The sequence below is a fragment of the Elephas maximus genome, chromosome 14 (genome assembly GCF_024166365.1).
Source record: "Elephas maximus indicus isolate mEleMax1 chromosome 14, mEleMax1 primary haplotype, whole genome shotgun sequence".
Classification (NCBI taxonomy): Eukaryota; Metazoa; Chordata; class Mammalia; order Proboscidea; family Elephantidae; genus Elephas; species Elephas maximus.
Genome location: NC_064832.1, coordinates 73,729,238 through 73,752,167, shown reverse-complemented (window position 1 = coordinate 73,752,167; position 22,930 = coordinate 73,729,238). Strand labels below are relative to the sequence as shown.

General features: G+C 43.0%; 1 protein-coding gene across 1 annotated transcript; it reads left to right on the top strand.

Moving 5' to 3' along the window:
• Window positions 1–16,540: 16,540 nt before the first annotated feature.
• On the top strand, window positions 16,541–21,425 carry SPRY2 (sprouty RTK signaling antagonist 2). The gene is made up of 2 exons (XM_049853192.1): window positions 16,541–17,208; window positions 20,364–21,425. The coding sequence occupies exon 2, from the start codon at window positions 20,415–20,417 to the stop codon at window positions 21,360–21,362; it is 948 nt and encodes a 315-aa protein (XP_049709149.1). The 5' UTR covers window positions 16,541–17,208; window positions 20,364–20,414; the 3' UTR covers window positions 21,363–21,425.
• The last annotated feature ends 1,505 nt before the right edge of the window (window positions 21,426–22,930 follow it).

Genomic DNA, 22,930 nt, shown 5'->3' with positions numbered 1-22,930 from the left:
TTCCACTGCTGGTTCTCCTACCCACCAAGAAAAAAAAAAAAAGAATTTTTTTAAGGTAAAACTGGCTTTCACTCTCTTTCGGTACCTTTTATATAGTCACACAAAGAGGGCTTGTTTTTCCATTGTGGTTCAGCTTGACAATTAGTTTGGGTTCCAAAGAGCTTACTTTTGGACATTTTATGTCTAAAATTTTATGTTCATGCAGAATAGATACAATATATAATGATTTTACATACTTGCTGCTTCAAACGAGAATTTGCAAAAATGTAAACTTACAATTGGATTTCATTGTATAGCTAAGTGTGAGATTTATTTTTCTTGCTAAAACAGTAAGATGTGGCTTAGATTTTTTTAAATAAGAAATTAAAAGTATTTTATTGAAGCTTTTTTTAATGCATGATTTTACACATAGATTCATTGAAAATACTTGAAAATAACATTGTGGCACATTTTTAATCTGTTGTGAATTAGCAAAATGATAACAGCTGCTTTTTTTCAAAACCAGAGTAATTCCATAAATGAAGAATGTTTCGATAATTCTTAGAAAATGCTTACTATGTCTCTCCTTTGTTAAAGCAAGTCAAATAAAGGTGAAATTGAACAATAACAAATGCTGATTCATGTAGAGATTAGCAGAAAAAAATTTTCAGGCAGTGGAACTCTGTAGCTCTATCTACATTGAATCTATCAGGGCTAGTGTTGTTAGGGAGCATTTAGGACTACTGAGGCCTAAGGTCAAAGTTCAGAACTTGGGATGGTTGCTTACTTAGCTCTAAGTTCCTAGGTCAGAAACTGACCTAACAAAACCAAACAAAAAAACACAAACTTGTTCCGTTTGAGTCAATTTTGTCTCATAGCAACCCTATAGGGCAGAGTAAAACTGCCCCATAAGGTTTTCAAGGCTATAATCTTTACAGAAGCAGACTGCCACATCTTTCTCCCACCAAGCAGCTGGTGGGCTCAAACCAATGACCTTTGGAATAGCAGCTGAGTACTTAACCACCACACCACCAGAGCTCCTTTGCTCTAAGTTTCTATGTCAGAAACTGACCCTACAAACATTCTTAAAAACTGAGGCTTTAACTACAACAACTAAGCTATTAACACATCCTTTATCTCATTTCCTTCTGTCAACTATCCTGCTAAACCTAAAGAGGAAACTGAGGTGGAGACGCCTATCCAACAAAGACAGAAAACAGTGATTGTGTTCCCAGAGAATTTCAAAACTAACTTAAAACAGATCCCAAGTGGGTTTTACTAGTTGTTTTTTAGGTGTTTTAAGAATGTATGTGAATTCAAATAAAGTAATCCATGTTTTGAGGGTTCCTGCACCCCCCTGGCATATCCCCAGAAATCCTTGGGTGTTTGACAACAGGATTAAATAACTTGCCTCAAGGCTAGAATTAATGACTGGTTTAGTTCTCAATCATCCAGGTGAGCCTGAATTCAAAGCCAGCGAGGCCTACCACACTCCTCCACCTACCACGCTTTGGCACCTGAAGCTCAGGACACTGTTCCATGAGTGACAGATGCCATGACTGGCCAGGCCCAGGGGCAGGTGTCTTCCTAGATTCCCTGTCATCTAATGTGGTCGTCTAATGATAACTAGCTCTCTAAAGTTAAAAAAAAAAAAAAAAAAAGCCCTGATTTCGGCATTCAGCGATTTCTATGGTACAGTTAGGTCCACCATGGTTGATTTTCAAAGGTGATATGACTAAATATGGAGATAGGAAGAGAGAGAACATAATCTGCTCTTGCAAGCAGGTGTGAGGCTATTCTAGCACCTTCATCTAGCCATACTTTGATGTCTCTTCCATGTTCTGTTCTTTCTCTCTTGAGCTGGGAATTTCTGTATGCTTTTTTTTCAAATTATGATAGCATTGTGACTTTTATTTATTGAAGAGTCATTACCAGTCAGACCTCTTCTAAAGCTCCACGTGTATTATTCATTCAATCCTCACAAAGATGCTGTCACAGGGAGTTATTATTATCCCCACTTTACAGGTGAGGAAACTAAGACACAAAGAGATTGAGTCATTTATACTGGGCCCCAGCCCAGTTGAACCTACACCAAGCTCCATGTGAAGGATCTTGGCATGTGATTTTTTAATCTCCTCATGTAATTCTAATGTGCAGCCACAATTGAGAATCACTGATCTAGGCCACAAAGCAAGGACCTTGCTATATGAAAAAATTATAACAGCATTTCGATTTAATGTGGCTAATTACATGTTGGAGTCTCTGGGTGTTGTATATAGTCAATGTTCCCAGCTGCGAACTGAAAAGTTGGAGGTTTGAGTCCACCCAGAGGCTTCTTGAAAGAAAGGCCTGGAGATGTACTTCTGAAAAGTCAGCCATTGAAAACCCTAAGGTGCACAGAACTGTAGACACATGTGGGGGAGGCCATAAGTCAGAATTTACTCAATGGCAATGGTACTAGTAACTGTATGTTAAGTCTTAGATGAAGCTCAATTCACACTTCTATTTGGTTGTACAGATGCACACTAGACCTTTAAAAACTTCTGCAGAGATGAATGAGGTGAAAATATGGGTCACCATTAGGATGAGATGCAGATTTTCTCAAAACTTTCTCAATAATCTAAATATCTCAGTAAGTCAGGTACCAAAAAAAAATTAATAAGGACTTCCTAACTTCCATTTCAAATATTATGTTTGTATTCCCTGATTTTGTTTAACTTTGGGTTGCCAGAAGAAAAACAGTATGGGACATACTTATACTAAAAAAACTATTTGATGTTTACCTGAAATTCACATTTAGCTGTGTCCTGTATTTTTATTTGTTAAATCTGGCAATCCTAACTTAATTTGGGGCCAGCATTCTATGCTTCAAATCACAATTTCACACGTCATCAACTTCCTTCTTTATCACCCACTATCCAAATATACCCATCACTGAAACTTGGCATTATGAGTATGCAAGTAAGCAGCATGACTTTATTATCTATACCAAGTGAATTCCCAGTGATTTGGGTACTTAAAGGCTAAATTATAAAAGTACTAGTTATCCACTGCTGTTGAGTCAATTTCAACTCATAGTGACCCTACAGGACAGGGTAGAACTGCCCCATAGAGTTTCCAGGGCTGTATATGGAAGCAGACTGCCACATCTTTCTCCCTCAATGGCTGATAGGTTCAAACTGCCAATCTTCTGGTTAGCAGACAAGTGCTTTAAACACCGAACTACTAGGGGTCCTTATAAAAGTACTAGAAGGGTCAACATTTTTATAATTTAAATGCGAAACAGCTCTTTTAAGCAACTGAACACAGCCAGAAACCACCAAGGAAAACACTGAAATATACGGCAAAAAAATAGAGGGAAAAACACTGCAAACTTAAAATGTAAATGAAAAATAGGGAAAATATTGCCATTTTAAAATAGAATAGGCAACAAAATAAACAAAAAAAACAAGCATCCCAATTAAAACATGGACAACAGATACAGAATTGAATTCACAGAAAAAAAGCAAACTATCAGTAAATATAAAAAAAAATGCTCAAGGTCAAAAGTCAACAAAGAAGTGCAAAGCGAACCAATGAGATCTCATGCTTCAGTTATCAGATAAGCACAGATTAAAAATTTCAACAAAATTCAATGCTAATAAGGTTTTTGGAGAAACAGTCATTTCACAAACTGATTGGAAATGTAAACTGAGGTGATCTTTTAGGGACCAGATAGGCAATATTGTCAGAAATTTTAACACGCATACAATTTGACTCAAATATTCTATTTTCAGAAGTCTATCTTAAGAAGGTAAAACGTGCAAATATATATGAATATATATGGATAAGAATGCCCACCACGGTATTATTGTGCCATCCCCAAATCCTCCAAAACCTAGAACTTAATGAATAGCAGATTAGAGGATTTTTTTTAATAATTTTTATTGTGCTTTAAGTGCATGTTTACAAATCAAGTCAGTCTGTCACATATAAGCTTATATACACCTTACTCCATACTCCCACTTACTCTCCCCCTAATGAGTCAGCCCGCTCCCTCCTTCCAGTCTCTCCTTTCATGACAATTTTGCCAGTTTCTAACCTTCTCTACCCTCCTATCTCCCCTCCAGACAGGAGATGCCAACACAGTCTCAAGTGTCCACCTGATACAAGTAGCTCACTCTTCATCAGCATGTCTCTCCAACCCATTGTCCAGTCCCTCCCATGTCTGATGAGTTGTCTTCAGGAATGGTTCCTGTCCTGGGCCAACAGAAGGTTTGGGGACCATGACCGCCGGGATTCTTCTAGTCTCAGTCAGACCATTAAGACTGGTCTTTTTATGAGAATTTGGGGTCTGCATCCCACTGATCTCCTGCTCCCTCAGGGGTTCTCTGTTGTGCTCCCTGTCAGGGCAGTCATCAGTTGTGGCCGGGCACTATCTAGTTTTTCTGGTCTCAGGATGATGTAAGTCTCTGGTTCATGTAGCCCTTTCTGTCTCTTGGGTTCCTAGTTATCGTGTGACCTTGCTGTTCTTCATTCTCCTTTGATCCAGGTGGGTTGAGACCAATTGATGCATCTTAGATGGCCACTTGTTAGCATTTAAGACCCCAGATGCCACATTTCAAAGTGGGATGCAGAATGTTTTCATAATAGATTTTGCCAATTGACTTAGAAGTCCCAGATTAGAGGATTTTTTTAAGTAAACATTCATCAAATGTTAGTGATGGAGGGATTTTTACTTCATACTTTTCTAGACTGTTTAACTTTATTTTTATTTTTTTTTACAGTGAGGATGCAATTCAGAAAATATAAATCATTATTTTCATTTTGCTAGGGGGAGGGGCCGTGACAGAGAAAAAAGGATAGAAAGGACAGTTATCTTTGGATAATTCCAGAACATAAAGTATTTAGTAAAAATTAAGGAAAATGGTCCGCAAAATATACTAGCGATTTTTGGAAAAATCCCCACTCCATTACCAAAAACATGCTAAATCCCTCCCAGCCTCTGCTAATCTGATTTATAATGCCTGCCTAGCCATGGTGCTAATAACCTCCACGTGGAAGATGCCCTTTGCCTTTAACTACCATAGGCTTGACCCAGGATTTTTGGTACTATCTTAGGTTTCGGAATTATCATGACTCACTAGTAACTTGAAAAGTTGCCAAGCAGTAGGACATTAAAACAGCTTATTTTATCAATTATATGAAATTCTTGGGAAAAAGATGCCAAACATGTGAAGAAGTCTTCTGTCAACCGCCACAAACCTTGGCCCTGCCTGAGGTTGAAATGCCCCTATAATATCTCAAATTATTTACAGGATTCTTTTCCGAAACTCAAATATTTCAGCTTCTATCTAGAATTGTCTTCTCTGAATTTCATTATTATGTTAGAGAACTGTAAACAAAACGCTCTTTTACACCCACACTCTCAGCATATATTCAGAGAATCTCAGCTTCCTAATAATAATCCACTTAAATATTATGCTGCCCAGTTATGCTGAGTGAAATTAGTCAGTCACGAAAGGACAAATATTGTACCAGACCACTATTATAAGAACTCAGAAAAAGGTTTAAACACAGAAGAAAGCATTCTTGAATGGTTATGAGGTTGGGGAGGGAGGGAGGGGTTATTCACTAACTAGATAGTACTCAAGAATTGTCTTAGTTGAAGGGAAGGACAACATACAATACAACGGAAGTCAGTACAATTGGACTAAATCAAAATCAAAGAAGTTTCCTGAATACAACCAAACACTTCAAGGGACAGAGTAGCAGGGGTAGGGGTCTGGGGACCATGGTTTCAGCGGATATCTAGGTCAATTGGCATAACAGAGTTTATTAAGAATATGTTCTGCATCCCACTTCGGTGAATGGCATGTAGAATCTTAAATGCTAGCAAGCAGCCATCTAAGATGCATCAATTGGCCCCAACCCACCTGGAGCAAAGGAGAATAAAGACCACCAAAGACTCAAGGAAAATATGAGCCCAAGAGACAGAAAGGGCCACATAAACCAGAGACTCCATCAGCCTGAGACCAGAAGAACTAGATGGTGCCCAGCTACTACAGATGACCACCCTGAGAGGGAACATGACAGAGAGTCCCTGACAGAGCAGGAGAAAAGTGGGGTGCAGAACTCAAATTCACATTAAAAAAAACGGATTTAATTGTCAGACTGAGACTGGAGGAACCCCAGAAGGCACGGCCCATGGACTCTCTGTTAGCCAAAAACGGAAACCATTCCCAAAGCCAACTCTTCAGTCAAAGATTAGACACGACTATAAGATATAAAATGCTACCCGTGAAGAGTGTGCTTCTTAGCTCAAGTAGATACATGAGACTAAATGGACAGCTCCTGTTCAGAGGTGAGATGAGAAGGCAGAGAGGGACAGGTGGTGGCTGGATGGACACTGGAAATCCAGGGTGGAAAGGAGGAGTGTGCTGTCACATTACAGGGAAAGCAACCAGGGTCGCATAACAATGTGTGTATCAATTTTTGTATGAGAAACTGACTTGAATTGTAAACTTTCACTTAAAGCACAATTAAAAAAAAAAAAATTATGCTGCCTAAATCAGAGAATGACAGACCTGTAAAATAAACGTTCAATTCTCTAAATATTCAGAGAAAATAGAGCCCAAAGTGGTACAACAACTTGCCTACTGCCTTCCAGGGGCTGCCTCCTTCATAGGCCTCCTTGACTCCTTTGGGCTAACAAATCCTTAAGCTTCAATATCATATAACTAAAAACTGGCTTCTTAGATTGCCTTGATTGGCTTTCTAGTATTTTCATGACTATTTGCTTCATCTCTCCAATTAGACTGCCACTTCTTTGCAGTCAGAGGCGAGATTTTTCTCATCTCAAAACCATTGAGCAAAGCGATGGAGCCGGAAGCTCCTAGTCCAGGGAATTCTGTCTCCAGAGATCCATGGCATGTAGATCTAAAAGAAAGAGGAGAACTTGATATTGTTCTCCTCATAATGCTGCAAAAAATATGATTTGTTAGATAAAGCGAGGCTCTAAACCCAAGACTGGTGTTTTATTATTATTCTGTGTCATGTGCAAATTCACCTTTACAGGATCATAACAACCTGAGGAAGTTAGAACAATGAAATATCACAGCATTCTGTGCACAACAAATACCTCTGCCACACATAATTCGATGTAAGCGAACGTACATCCTCGTCCTGACAGGAGACGGAGTTTCTATATTATTTCAGACACAGAGATCCATTCCAAAACATACAGTCACATTCAGTGTTGGTGCAGTGTGATGAATTGCTTAGTATGGGCTTTCTCAACATGGTCTTGTAATTCCCACCCAGGTGATTGGGTAGGGCTGTGCAAAGATAATTGTGGCCACCAAGGGGACTGGTCAGTTCTACCTTAAAATAGCCAATTTCACGGCAGAGAGAAGAGCCCACCACCACCAAGGAAAGAAAGCCTGGCAGGAGAGACCCTCAGGGCTTCCCAGGCCACTAATGGAGAAAGCTGCGTGACTTTGGGCAGAGACTGAGGACTAGGGAGAAGCCTATGCCTGATCCACAAATTTGGGACTTGCCAGCCTCCACAACTGTGCGAGTTGTTTCCCTTATGTGGTGCTGAGCTCTGCGAGAAGTGGCAGTGAATTAGGAAACTGAAGGACAGGAGGGAGAGTACTGAGAAGGGAGGGAGCAGTTGATGTTAGAGATGATGGAGTGGTACCAAACCAAAACCAAACTTGCTGCCATCGAGTCGATTCCGACTCATAGCGACCCTATAGGACAGAGTAAAACTGCCCCACAGGATTTCCAAGGAGTGCCTGGTGGATTCGAACTGCCAATCTTTTGGTTAGCAGCCATAGCACTTACCCACTACGCCACCAGGGTTTCCATGGAGGGGTACAGCAGTTTGGAAAAGTTGGACATTTGGGACATCTGTAACTTCTGCCTCATAGGAATCAGGTTTGTGCTGATCCTTACAAAAGAAATTATTAATTTAGTTGGATAGTAGCCCCAAAGCTGAGGCCATTCTCAAGTAAGAGAGAACTCGCATTTCTCAAACCTACGGATTACCTGAACAAGTAATTAGTGAGTAGACCAGACAGAAACTGCCACATCTGCTAAGCAAGTCCTTCTTCCCTAAAGTGCATTACCTACTTTGAGAAAGTCATACGTGAAAACAAAAATCAATGTAAGGTTAAGGTTTCTATAGGAATATATTAGTAGCTGAATACAGCTAATGGCAACGGTTAAAAGGTGTTTGAAATCCCTCTACTTTTATTTTCATGTAAGCTCAAATAGACACATAAAATAAATCAAATTGTGCTTATTAATTTGAAAACTTTTTGAAGCTATAGAGGGAAAACAACTAACTTTACCAAAAAACTACCAAGCCCAAGTTAACTGAAATTATTAAGAACCTCCCATGTGCTAGGCATTGGGGGATACGTCACATCATCCAATTCTCACAGCAACCCTATGTGCCCTTCTTGCAGACAGGAACTAAGGTTATTAATTTTAGTCATTCAATCATTCATCCTATTAAGATATAGTATTTGAAATCCTTGTATGCCAAGCCCGTCAGTGCTGGGATAAAATGGAGGGCAAAACCAGACTTGAATTCCAGCCCTCATGAAGCTTAGAATAGAGTGAAAAATAAAAAATAAACACAACCTATTGCTGTCAAGTTGATTGTGACTCATGGCAACCCCGCGTATTACAGAGTAAAACTGAGCTCTGTAGATCAACAGGCCTTTCTTCTGTGGCACTGACGGGTGGGTTGGAATCACCCACTTTTCCTTTAGTGTCTCCAAGCTTTTGGCTACTAGTCAAGAGCAAACTATTTGTGCCACCCAGGAACCTAGAATAAAAAAAACCTAGAAAAAAAAAAAAAAAAAAGAATAGAGGGAAGTAAATCGTTTTTATTCAAAGGCTCACCCCGTTACATGTATAGTTGCAGTGGAGAAGGTCATAAGAAAAAAAAAAAAAGGAGGGAGGGGGGCATTTGACTAGTCAGAGAGGTCAGAGAAAGCTTTCCTGAGAAAATGACAATAGAGATTTCAAAGAGAAATAGGAGTTAATAAGGCAAAAGAGATTGGCAAGAAAAGTGCATCAGGAAATAGCAACTACAAAGGTCCTCTTGCAGAAGAAAACCAAAAAAAAAAAAAAAAAAAACCCCAGATCCACTGCTGTCAAGTCAATTCCGACTCATAGTGACCATATAAGGCAGGGTAGAACTGCCCCATAGAGTTTCCACAGGGTGTCTGGCAGATTTGAACTAACAACAACTTGGTTAGCAGCCCTAGCACTTAACCACTAGGCCACCAGGGTTTCCTTGCAGTAGAGAGGTACTTTTACATAATTACGAAGCTATCTCCATAGCTGCAGGGCAGAAATCAGGGGAGGGTGGTGTAACAGAAGGCTGGGAAAGGGGCTGGAGTTCACTGGGCTGTGTTGTTTTAGGAACTTCAATCTTGGAGAAGCCAGTTCAGGATTGTGATCAAATTTGTCCAAAGTGGCTTAGACTGAATCCAGATTCAGAACTCCAAAGCTTCAACCTTGCGTGTCATTTTCTTTCAGGAATTACAGCTAGAATGCAAGTAATAATAATAATATTGAGGATCTAATTTCTAATTTTGCTCAGGCACGATTTGAACATCTTTCTGGCTCTCATGTGAGTATGTCTCCGCATTGTGAAACCAGAGTGTGAAGACTATTTCTCAAGATGGCACAGGAATTTTCACCTAGAACATGAAAGGCAAAAATCATTCACTGACATTTGGTGGCTGCCCTGAAGCTATTTTTAAGACAAGTTCTTAAATGCCAGCAAAATGCTAACTGCTTAAATTGAAATTTCAGCTTAATAGTTAATTTTAATGATTAACATAGCCATACTATTTTTCAAATGCAATTTTCCAAAGTAAGACATTCATGGTAGCCACCCATTATTAGCATATTTGTTGATTTTTTTATTGCATACTTTCAGAATAGATGTTCCCTACAGCCTCCCTTCTAGTTACACGACATCTCATAGACATTTATTTTTTTAACTATATAAATACACACATTTCAGCTATTAAAAATCATGGCCCTTTTGATCAAAGATTCTCTAGAAGAATCCTGATAAAAATGGGGAAAATGCAGAACAGAATTTCAAATTCTAAAGGACTCCAGACTTTCTGGAGCTATGGAGACTGGATGAACCCCTGAAACTATTGCCCCGAGATAATCTTTAAACCTTAAACCAAAAATATCCCCTGAATTCTTCTTAAAGCCAAACAATAGTATAGCTTAACTAGTAAAAAATGTCTACTTTAATCACTATGCTCTTTTAAGAACTATCTAACATGGGCTCAAAATGACAACAGTAACTCAAAGATTAGACAGGAACCTTAGGAGGCAGTGAGTTTACGTTAATGGGCAAGGAACAACTCAGAAAAGATGTGGATGTACAACTCGAAGAATGTAATCAATGTCTGTGAATTGTCCATGTAGAAACTGATGAATTGGTCTATGTTTTCCTGTGTATATTCTCAACAACAAAATAAAAATTAAAAAAAAAAATTGGCCTTAATAAACTTGTTTTAGTAACTTCTTGGTGACTATATAAACCACAATGGTAGTTTCTAAGATAGCAGAATAACTCTTAAATTTTGTCGAAAAAACTCAAAAAGTCTTAATTTGCTTCTACAAAATGAAAAGCTTGAAACATATTCACATATTTTAAGTCCATTCCTAAATTTCATTCATTCAAAAGCATTTATTGCAGCCCTGCTGGCGCAAGAGTTAAGTGCTCGGCTCTTAATTGAAAGGTTGGCTACCCAGCGGTTCCACGGGTTGAAAGACCTGGTGATCTGCTTCTGTAAAGGTTACAGCCAAGAAAATGCTATGGGGCAGCTTTGCTCTGTCACATGGGGTTGCTATGAATCGGAAAGGACTTGATGGCACCCAACAACAACAACAATGTATAGAAATCCGAGTGAAGATTTTTTGTTTTAAGGACAAGAGGGTGAAGAATCTATTTCAATTCCAGACCCCAACAAGTTGAAGCCAGTCCTGATACAGACTCCCCAGACCTCTGAAGGAGTCTGTCCTTTTGAAGAGCCACACCTAACGCAGAGTCCCTACAGAAAAGCTGTGTTATATAACCACATAATGCTCTCAAATGAGTCACAATTAGCTGTGACTTCAAAACACTTCCTGTGCAAAGTCACAAACATATTAAACCTGCATGTTAATCATATTCCTTTTACCAAACTGAACATTTTTAGACTTGATCTCTTAACTGAGATTAACTCAGAACTGGCTAGAAGTCTCTATGTCATGGCATCTAGAACATATGAATGGCTTTAGTGGAATTTGCTTGGCTACATCTTCCCTAGAAAACAGGTTGAACTTCCTATACCCTGTAGATAAAAAAAGAAAAAAAAATTTTTGTAGATAAAGTGTCCGCTTAATGGGAAGTATAAAACTTCCATTTATTCAGAGTCTAAAGTCTTTCTACTGCTACTAAGCTTGCCCCATAATGTCCAAATACTAATTTCAATTTATGATTTTCACTTACATGAGGCTTTAGTTAAAACGATTCTGGAGAAAAGGGGATCAAATGTTAAAAACAAACAGGAAAAACAAACCTAGGGCTATTTAGGAAAAGGGAAAACAAGAACGTGATGTCCTCACTGATTATGCACGTCTCTCTGACAGAGGAAGAAGCTTGACCTTCAAGGTCAAGGAAGACGTATATTGGAAATATAATGTGAGAAATATGTTGGCCAGTTGTTCTGTTTCAGCCTTATTACAGAACATCTGACCTTGCATGAATTGTGGTAAGAATGTGCATGAATCTAGCATTAAGTAACCAGTGGAAACCAAGAGATGGATTCAGGTTGAAGATAAGATCTCTGCAAAAAAAAACACCCAGACCAACGGAAGTATTTAGTCCAAGGTCAACTCTAACATGGGCTCAAAATGACAGAAACCTCCCCCCCCCCGCCCACTTGCTCTACGAAAACGCCAGATCCTTCTCCCAGTTTAGTTAGGGATGAAGAACATCTCCCAAGAAGTCTAGATCAGGAGATGAATTGTTTCCAGTCCTCCAAAAGAACTAGTTAAGAATGCAATAGTTAAGTGATCTGTTTTGAATTCCTTTGCATATTTTATTGCAGCCATTCTGAATCTCCCCCACCCCTCACCCCCAAAGGCCGTATCAACAGAATTTAGGGAGCCAAAGCAGCTCAAAAACTGAAACGACAAGCATCCCGGCTGCCAAATCAGAAGGTCCATCACTACAAAGCTCTTTAACTCAGGGAGGTTACTAAAGTGTTTGTGCTTAAATTCATTTTATTATTACAACTGGAATGTGATGAGATCTAATAGTTGAAAGCCTCAAATTGTTACCCCTGGGAGCAACACACACTGCTGTGTTTTGTGCATCTTGAAATGCGTGTGCAGATAACCTTAGTGAGGGAACTAACAAAATAACCAAACAACCTATAGCTACTAATTCTTTTTCCTCAAGAATGCATCATATTACTGTAAGATTTTCCTTTGGTTATAAAGTTCCATCACCACCTTCTATCAGTCTGTCATACTATGGTGGCTTTCGTGTTGCTGTGATGCTGGAAGCTATGCAGCCGGTATTTCAAATACCAGCAGGATCACCCACGGTGCACAGGTTTCAGCAGGGCTTCCAGACGAAGGCAAACTAGGAGGAAAGCCCTGGCAATCTACTTCTGAAAACTCGCCAAGGAAAACTCTATGGATCAAAACAGAATACTGTTCAACATAAAACTAGAAGATAAGCCCCCTAGGTTGCAAACCAACCATGGACTTAAGCATGCCAGTGATCACGAGGAGCGTTTTGTTCTATGGTACGTGGGGTTGCCATGAGTCAAAGCTGCCCCCAAGGCAAATAGCAGTAACAACAACATCAAGTTCTAAGGCTGAAATCAGTGGCTTGAGCAATTTCAGAAGCTAGAACTAGAGATGTTGATTTGTTTAAAACTGTATTCTTCTATTGTTATTGTTGCTAGTTGCCTTCAAGTCAATTCTGACTCATAGTGCCTCCATGTTTAGGGCATAAATCAGAAGTTTAGATCAGTGGCCAAGTGCAACCTTGATAATACCTGACTTTAACTCACCCAACACACATACTAGCAAAGAATCCTGTCTACATCGGCCCCATAGACACATTCTACCCAAGACAGGAGATGGCAAAATTGACATGCATTTTCTACACTGATCTGGTTTAAAAAAAAATTTAAAAAAGAAGAAGATTATAGTCATAAAATAAAACAAAAGCAAATACAAATAAATGAGGAATTAGAGAAAATAAAATGAAGCCAAAGATGAAATCCCAAATGTAGGGTACACAGTCTTCAATGGCAAGAAGTAGGAAGGCACGTTACTTGGTGAGTCCCAATGACTCGGAGGTATTGGTGCAGCACAGGTTTCCATGGTTTCAGTAAATTTCAACATTAGGCAAATAAGAACATCTGTTCATGCATCAGGACGGCCTCTCTAGAACCTTCCACAACACACCTGAAAATGAGCTTCATTGTGAAGTTTTATCTAGTATTCCATCATGATTCTCCAATACCTCACAACGTTAATCCAAGTTATGTATTTCGGAACGCAATAAGGGAATCAATTTGGGGACACATTATCATGGTTGCACTAAACACCTCATATTGTATTCTTCTTTTGGATTATAACTCGCCAAGTGAACTTTACTACCTACCCATTGCTGTCCAGTCAATTCGAACTCATAGTGACCCTACAGAACAGAGTAGAACTGCCCCATAAGGTTTCCAAGGAGCAGCTGGTGGATTCCAGCTGCCACCTTTTGTTTAGCAGCCGAGCTCTTACCCACTACACCACCAGAACTACAAGTAACCTTTAGAGCACAAAAAATAGCTCTCCGCCCTTCACTATCTGAAAAAATAATAATTGAACTAATTAAAATAAAGACTAAGAAGTAAATGAGAAAGAATCCAACAGATTCTTGTTTTAACTCTGTGCATAAGTTACAGGCTGAATGTTTTCCCAGCCAGCAAGCCGGAGGGTGCGCAGGAAGGAGAGGGGAGCTAGTTTACATGGTATTTCTTCAAGTTCATGCAAGACAAACATGAATTACAGATTCTTCTCCACTGGCTTAATAAAAATATAAGGTGCTCTAAGGTCCCTGCGTGACCTAATGCACTCAACTACTAAACAGGATTGGCAGTTTTAATCCACTCAGAGGTATCCTGGAAGAAAGGCCTATCTGCTTCCGTAAAGATTACACCCTCAAAAACCTTAGGCAGCAGTTCTACTCTTTAACACATGGGGTCGCCATGAGTCAGAGTGACTAAAAACAGTTTTTTTTGTTTTTTGTTTTAAAGGGGCTCTTTAACTAGCCTTAAGTTCCTAACTTAAATTCCATTTTATGCTTTGATTTCTGACCACGTGTCTTCGCAAAGTTCCTGCAGCTCTGGGAGAAAGGCATAGATACAACTGTATCATAGAAACGGCCACCGTGCAGGAGTCTGAAGGGTCGAAGAAAACGCATTTCCTTCACCTGCTCTGCCCTAACCTTGTTAGCTAGACGCCAGCAGCACAGTCCCACCAGCTTTGCACAACCTGGCTGTGGCCCCAGCACCTTACCCTTAGTAAAAGCAAGGGTCCTTCCTAAGTACCTCACCTCGCGTTCAAAACGCAATCGCTCTGCGATCCGAAGAGATGGTGAGGAAAGCTACCTTCTGTGGCTTTTAAATTATAAACACCTTTTTCTTTTTTTCCATTTTGAATCAGCCGGCCTGACGCACATTTTGGAAAGCAACCCCCTTCTGCTCGCGTCGAGTGCAGTGCTTCGTGGAGAAAGCAGGCGCAGCCCTGCGCCCCCCCGGGCGCCCCCTGGTGGTCTGTCGGGCCGTAACGCAGCTGCGCCTCAGTTCACCCGGAGGCTCAGTGGACTCCCGCATTCAGCGGGTAGCGGGGGCGAGGGAGGCCCCTCCGCCGCGCGGTGGAAGCCCGGGGGACGCCGCGGTGGAAGCGGACGTAGCCTCGTCCACCTTTCTCCACTCATAAGGTTGGGAACGTGGGCCAGCGTCCGGAAATAACGCATGCTACTTCCCCTGCCACTTCTAGTTCCAAACCTGGGGCGGCGGGGGAGAGTCCTGGAGAAACAAGGCGAAAGCGGGGCTAGAGCGCAGCGAGACAGGGAACGTGCGAGGGCATCCCAGACCCAGAGCTCTGGAGAAGCCAGCGAGTGCCAGGTAGCTGCGTACGGATGTGGGCCGGAGCTGGACTGGGGGAATCCAGCGCCACATTTTTCTAGCTTCAAGAACTCCCACCCCGCATGGGGACAAATTCGCAGGTGCTGTTAGGAATGTTGACCCCTACAAGCAGGTACTTTCCTGTAAAGGAAAATATTTCTGTAAGACATTAGGTAGAATAAAGTATCATTGGTGTTTTAATTTTCTACTTGTGCTTCCACGTGAAGCACGTTTCTAAGTAAATAAACAGCAGAGACGAACATATGCATGCATCTTACATTTTTGTATTTCTATTTATTCTTAAGTGGGAAAACACAATTCACCTTCAAGACGGACAATAGGATCTTCTTGAAAAGTGTGCTAGGTAACAAGGAGACACAGAAATGAAGGATGCCTTCTGATTGAGTGAAGAAGGAAACCTGAAGTGCAAGTGGCACCCTCCCCATTTCAGAAGCCCACGATGTTGCTCTGAGTATTACTGAATTAACTACTTCCAGAAGGCTTAAATTTTAGAATTTCCTTGCACCCAACAAATCATTAAAAATGCTCTTCAATCATTAAGAACGCCTCCATCTATAGCTAACCCTCCTAAAACCAAAACCGATTAAACCTATTAAACAGAAAAACTACCAATCTAAACAATCAAAAGCAAACCCCGGCAAGAGAGTAAGGGACTTGAAGCCCGAATCTGCATTCCGTTCCTCCCGTACTCGGCTCCGAGGTGGGGGAGGCGGTTTGTGCTGGTGCCTGGTGTATAATCGGGTTAATCCGGGAGACAAAGAATAAACCAATAGCCCTCCCACCTCACTTCCCGCTCCCTTCCTTTCCCCCTCTCCTCCCCCTGCTCCCCCTCCCCGCAGGAGGGGGGACAGAAAAGGGGAGAGATGGACTTGAAGTCGGTTCCGGATAAAGTCTTAAAACCTGCATGCAACTTGTTTTTAATGCGAACATTGCAGAGCTGGGATGAGTTGTAAATGTTCACTCCCCTTTCCTAGTGGCGGGGAGAAAGTTCCATAAGTCAGACCGAGCTTATGGCTCGTCTTCATGGCCTCTGGGAAAACCTTAAGGTCAGTGTTTCCTTGAAACTAGATAAACTGACCCCGCCGTGCCCAGCCCAGCCCCGCGAGCGCCCCGCGTGACGGCGCCCCGGCTGCAAGACCGGCCAGAGGACGCGCGGGGCGGCGCGGTTGCCCTTTTGAATGCCTCCTGCGGCTCGGAGCGCTGGCGGGCGCTGGAGTGTGAGTGAATGTAGCCCCGCGGAGCCAATGAGCTGGGACCGGATGCGATATATCCTCTGGGACAACAACTGCTCTGTTCCGCCTCGGATCCACATGACGCCATTTACTGCTGCCGCGGCGGCCGCAGAGCTCCCTGCCTCCTCCGGAAAGGCGAGGGCGCAGGCCAACGGCGAGCCCCCCCCGGCCGGGCCACAGGCCCACCTCCTCCTCCTTTTCCTCCTCCTCCTCCGCACCCACCGCCCTAGGCTCGGCCTCGCCGCCGCGCCTCCGCAACGCCCAGTCTGCACCGCCGAGAGCTGCGCGCCGCAGCGCGAGCGGAGGACAGGGGCCGGCGGAGCGCGCAGCGCCCAGGCCCCCGCGCCCGTCCGGCCCGACTCGCGCCCCCGCGCCGCCACCGCTCCGACACAGCTGAGACCGCACGACTTGGCGATCTGGCTTTAGGTTCTCTGTAAGGCCGTTTTCTTGTCTCATTCGCTCGTTTGCCAGGGAAAGAGACTCGCCGTTGGCGCTTCGGCCTCCTGTTCATTGAGAAAAAGAGGAAATACTCCGCGTGCGCTTGTAGAAGGGGGGTCGACTCTATCCCCGAACACCGGAGTGTTCATCGGATAGCGACTTGGCACCCGGTTTTCTTTACGTTTCATCCGCCGATTGCTCGGAAGTTGGACTGAAACAGAGTTTGGAAAGAAGGGGAAAAAGTTTGCGTCGAGGCTGGATTTATTTGCACATCGCAGTTAGAAGAGAATCCAAGGGAGAGGAGTTGGTGCAAAGCCGCGATCACGGTGAGGCGCGTTTGGCTCTTCCCCTCCTGGCTCCGTGGCCGGCGTGTCGCGGGCAACATGGAGTAGGTGCAGCTGGACTGCGAGTGGGGTTCATTTCACCTCGGATCTCCCTTTCTGTAACCCCGCAGGTTCCCCACGGGGATCAGGGGTAGCTGCCTCGTCCCGGACTCGGTCTTGGCCCGCCTCAGCGGGGACTGCCGTGCACACCCCGCGCAGTATCCCCGCGTCCTCCCTAGCCCGGCGACCCCGCGCACCCGCGCTCGGGAGGGTGGGGGGTGGGTTGGGACGACGATCAGGTTCTCAGGAATCAACTCCTGGCCCTGCGAGGGCAGCGAATTGGACTCTGAGAGCCGGGAGAGGGAAAGCATTTTGTGTTTTCCAGGTCGTCTTTGCAGGCGCGGGGATTTGTAACCTGTTTCTCTCCTGGGCAGGCAAGTCCTAGGCGACGCTGTCCCTAGGCAGGGCTCCGACGGGCCGAGGGTGCGCGGGTGGAGAGAGGCCCCCGCCTCTGCCTGGTGTGGACGGGGGCGAGCCCTGTGCTGGTGGGAGCGTCTCCCTGCCCGGCGCCGTGTCTCTGCGGTTTGGAAGTGGCGCTTTCTCTTTTTTCCGTTCTCCGTGGTCGGCCTGGGTCATGGTTTTATTTTTGGAAGCTTGGGCTGACCCAGCACAGGAAGAAAGTCATCAAGTGGTAGCGATCATTTTCCATTATCTGAAAATGGGTGGCAAAAGAGGCTATTTTTTTCATTTCCTCTGATGGGCTGATTTTTTTTGTTGCTGTTGCTATTTTTAAATTTCGGTATCTTGTGTGTTTTTACAGAGCGGTTTCTCTGTGGGTTTGCCCCACCCTAGTACCGAAGTCCTTTCCTCCTAATCCATAGTCTGATCACACACTGTTATTAATGGGGGTTTCAAAGCACTTTGGGCTGGGGGGACTGGGAACGCACTAAGTGGCGGGGGTGGGGCGGGGAAGACTGGGAAGAAGGAGACCAAGAATCGACAGAAATCACTTTAAAAAAGACTACTTAACTTTCTTTTAACATGCTGCTCTCAACTTGCAGTCACATCTGCGCTGAATGTTTGCAGCTCAGGCATCTAAGTCCTGCCTGCGCGGCGAGTGCAGTGGCGCCTTGGAAAGCGCCCTAAACTCTTAAAACAATTTCTATCTTTAAGAAATGTGTGTGTGTGTTTAGTTTCTCTACACCGAAAGTAGATAATAGTGTGCAGATTGCATACAGTGTCCACTTAGGTCAGTGCAGCGTGGAGTCGCGCGAGGTTAAGTATGGGCGTCAGGGCTGTGTACCTTAGGCAGGGCTTTCTTCCTCGCCGCGTCGGTGCTGGAAACTTAGGTCCCGCGCTCAAGGGCCTTTTCAAAAACGCCCTACGGTGGGGTGTGTGACCCCAGCCTAGGAGTGGAGTGGCTCCCTCTTGGGGCTGGAAGGCGGCTCTCAGTTGGGGTAATGGGAGCGGCGGCGGGGGAAGCGTGCTCCTGCGTTTCGTGACACGTCCCTTTTGGAGGCGCCCGTGCCTCCCCCCACCCCCCCACCCCGCGCGCCTTTCTGTCGGCCTGGGGATCGTGCACGGTGGGAAGGGGTGGGGCTGGCCCCTGGGCAGCGTCAGTCCGCTCGGAGAAAACTCTCTCGAGGTTCCGGCTGAGTCCCACCTGCTGGGGACGGCGTCGGGGCGCAGATAGAACCGATAAATGGAATGAAAGCAGAGAGCAACGTTGTCTTGTCTTTCTGCTGGAGGTAAGGAGGAGATCTGGCTTCCAGCTCTGTCTTGTTCCCGAATTGCTAGGCGTGTGTCACCTGCCCTGTTCGCTGTGGTTCTGTTTTCTGAAAAGGAGAGGTTGGATAAGGTTCCTTTTTTTTTTTTTTTTTTAATGAAATCATGGAAAGGGGGATAATAGTTTGGAAACTTACAGAAGGATTACAGTTTAAAGGGATTACTTGTCAAAATGCTAAATTCAAGATGTGACACTTGAATTTTTAAAGCTTTTTTTTTTTCCTCTTCCAGTTGATTTATGTTCTCAACTGTAAGTTTTTTGGAAAACAAGCAAATCGGTTAAGATTTTGACATAATTCTTATATGCAGCAGGATGCAGTAACCGTTGGCCTGCAGAATCTAAGGTATTTTTCCTAGGCTATCAGGTTATGAGATCCTTGATTCTCAAGTTGTTGGAAGGTTGAGAATAAGTTCCTGTCTGGTTGCTTGTTGTGTAAGTTTGATTTAATGTGTTCCTTGCACCTAATGGTATTTGAATTGATTTGTTTTTAATCCCATATCTTTGTGCTGTTATATAGTCATACACAATGGCATGCTTGTAAAATTTATAACTATTTCTTGGAGGAAAAAATCCTTTTTTAAGCCCCTATGGGACTTAAAAAGTTGTAGAATATTGTATATTTCAGAGTATTTGATGTAAAAGCAGACTTGGAGAAAGAACCACGAAGAAATTTTCAAGACTGCATTTATTGACTTTTAAGACAAAAATGACCATGATCAATTTAAATCTATTTCAAGTTTTGACAAGGTATCCACGTTTGCAAATGTTATATGTAAAAAAAAAAAAAAAAAGTGGTGTTGAAATCCCAACACTGCTTTGACAATTTTTACATAGAACCTGAACCTTGCAAATTTTTTGTGTATTTGAATAAGCAGTTGCTATTTATTGGATTGGAGCCCTGGTTGCACAGTGGTTAAAGCGCTCAACTGCTAACCAGAAGGTCGGTGGTTCGAACCCACCAGCCACTCATGGGAGAAAGATGTGGCAGTCTGCTTCTGTAAAGATTACAGCCTGGGAGAAACCCTATTGGTGATTCTTGGCAGCAAAAGGTTATGCTGTAGCGTTGCTATGAGTTGGAGCTGACTCGATGGCAGTGGGTTTAGTTTTGGTTTTTTGTATATGTGATTGAAATAAAGATCAGCTTTGTGCTGCTACTTATCACAGGATTAAAGAATTGTCAGTATCCTGCAGTAATTTTTACTCTTTGGTGGATGCATGGATCATGTAGCTATTCTCATCCCTCCCACCCACACTCCATTTCAAATCCTGTGTCTCTAGGGGAAGTGGAAAGTGAAAAGCCAACTCAGGTGGGTGGAGAATGGAGGAAGCATCTTGGAGTGTAAACCAGTCTCTTTCCTCTTGGTTTCCACAGGAGTTCAGATGTGTTCTAAGCCTGCTGGAGTGACCACACTTCCAAGACCTGATGGAGGCCAGAGCTCAGAGTGGCAGCGGGTCACAGCCCTTGCTGCAGGCACCCCGTGACGGTGGCAGGCAGCGCGGGGAGCCCGACCCCAGAGATGCTGTCACCCAGCAGGTGCACGTGTTGTCTCTGGATCAGATCAGAGCCATCCGAAACACCAATGAGTACACAGAGGGGCCTACCGTGGTCCCAAGACCTGGGCTCAAGCCTGCTCCTCGCCCTTCCACTCAGCACAAACATGAGCGACTCCATGGTCTGCCCGAGCATCGCCAGCCTCCCAGGCTCCAGCACACGCAGCTTCACTCTTCTGCAAGGGTGCCTCTGATGAGGTCCATCAGCACAGTCAGCTCAGGGTCACGGAGCAGTACGAGGACAAGTACCAGCAGCAGCTCCTCTGAACAGAGACTGTTAGGATCGTCTTTTTCCTCGGGGCCTATTGCTGATGGAATAATCCGGGTGCAGCCTAAATCTGAGCTCAAGCCAGGTGAGCTTAAGCCGCTGAGCAAGGAAGATTTGGGCTTGCACGCCTACAGATGTGAGGACTGTGGCAAGTGCAAGTGTAAGGAGTGCACCTACCCGAGGCCTCTGCCGTCAGACTGGATCTGTGACAAGCAGTGCCTTTGCTCGGCCCAGAACGTGATTGACTATGGGACTTGTGTGTGCTGTGTGAAAGGTCTCTTCTATCACTGTTCTAACGATGATGAGGACAATTGTGCTGACAACCCATGTTCTTGCAGCCAGTCTCACTGTTGTACACGATGGTCAGCCATGGGCGTCATGTCCCTCTTTTTGCCTTGCTTATGGTGTTACCTTCCAGCCAAGGGTTGCCTTAAATTGTGCCAGGGGTGTTATGACCGTGTTAACAGGCCCGGATGCCGTTGTAAAAACTCAAACACAGTTTGCTGCAAAGTTCCCACTGTCCCACCCAGGAACTTTGAAAAACCAACATAGCACCATTCATCAGGAATATTACAGTAATAAGGATTGTTCTTTTTTTTTTTTTTTTTTTTTTAACACATATGCAACCAACTAAGAGAGTTATAATCTTGGCACTGTTCACAGAGGGTCGGGATATTCTTTGCTGTTTGCAGTGAAATGCTTTTTTGTCCATGTGCCATCTTAACTGATATGCTTGTTAGAACTCAGCTAATGGAGCTCAAAATACGGGCTAGAGAACTTGGTGTGACCCATGTATTGCATAAGCTAAAGCCACACAGACACTCCTAGGCAAAGTTTTTGTGAATAGTACCTGCAAAATTTGTAAATTAGCAAAGGACTTTTTTCCCCATGGTTTTCTTCAGAGATCATGTGCTATATTTTTGTATATACAGTAATATTTGCAACTGTGAAAAACAAGTTGTGCCGTACGACATGGCATAGTCACAAAATATTATACTAATATGTTGTACATTCGGAAGAATGTGAATCAATCCGTATGTTCTTAGATTGTATCTTGCCTTACAGAAAGCCTTTATTGTGAGACTCTGATTTCCCCTTTGGACTTCATGTATATTGTACAGTTACAGTAAAATCCAGCCTTTATTTTCTAATTTTTTCAACATATTGTTTAGTGTAAAGAATATTTATTTGAAGTTTTATTATTTTATAAAGAAGAATATTTATTTTCAAAGGCATCTTACAAATTTCGCCCCTTTTATGAGGATGTGACAGTTGCTGCAGATGAGGGGCTACAGATGCATGTGTCCAATATAAAATAGAAAATATATTAACGTTGGAAATTCAGCCAAGCTGTTTTGTCTTATTTTACCTTTTCTCTCTGAAGTGAAAAACAAACCTTTTTTATGATAAGGCTAGCCTTTTAATGAAGTAGTTTCACTTACCTATAAGGTGATTTTTATCTCAAAGTGAAGTGGAGATTGGGTAATTTTTTTGGAGTTAATTCTAACAGTCAAATAATAACAACATTGGACTGGCTTATCTGTGTTAATTGAATGAGAGCTTATTTCGCCATGATCTTTTTTTCTGTCGTCGTTCTTGTTCTTACCTTCGTTTTTGCAGATTTACCTTTGTTTTCCAGGTTTTTTTTAAAAAAAAAAAAAAACCTTAAACCGATTTATTGGTGAGACTTTCCGTAAAATGATAGCAATTAGACTTTATATATGATATTAAAAATAAATGTCATCAGGATAATTCAAGACCAGAGAAATGAATTAGGGGGACAAAAATTGAATGTCTGTGGCAGTCTTTGTGTTAGGCATCAGGAATGCACAGACCGATTCTTAGAATTGAGGCAAACTATATTCTGGACTGAGCTAATCTTGGCCCTGTTTTTTCCAGTCTGTTTGGTTTAGAGGAAACCCCGGTGGCATAGTGGTTAAGTGCTACAGCTGCTAACCAAAGGGTCGGCAGTTCGAATCCACCAGGCGCTCTTTGGAAACTCTATGGGGCAGTTCTGCCCTGTTCTCTAGGGTCGCCATGAGTCGGAATCGACTCAACGGCACTGGGTTTGGTTTTGGTTTGGTTTATTTGGTTTAGGTTCTTAGGTTCAACACCATGAT

Coding starts and splice junctions, on each gene's coding strand:
- SPRY2 (XM_049853192.1), top strand. CDS start 20,415: ATGGAGGCCAGAGCTCAGAGTGGCAGCGGGTCACAGCCCTTGCTGCAG.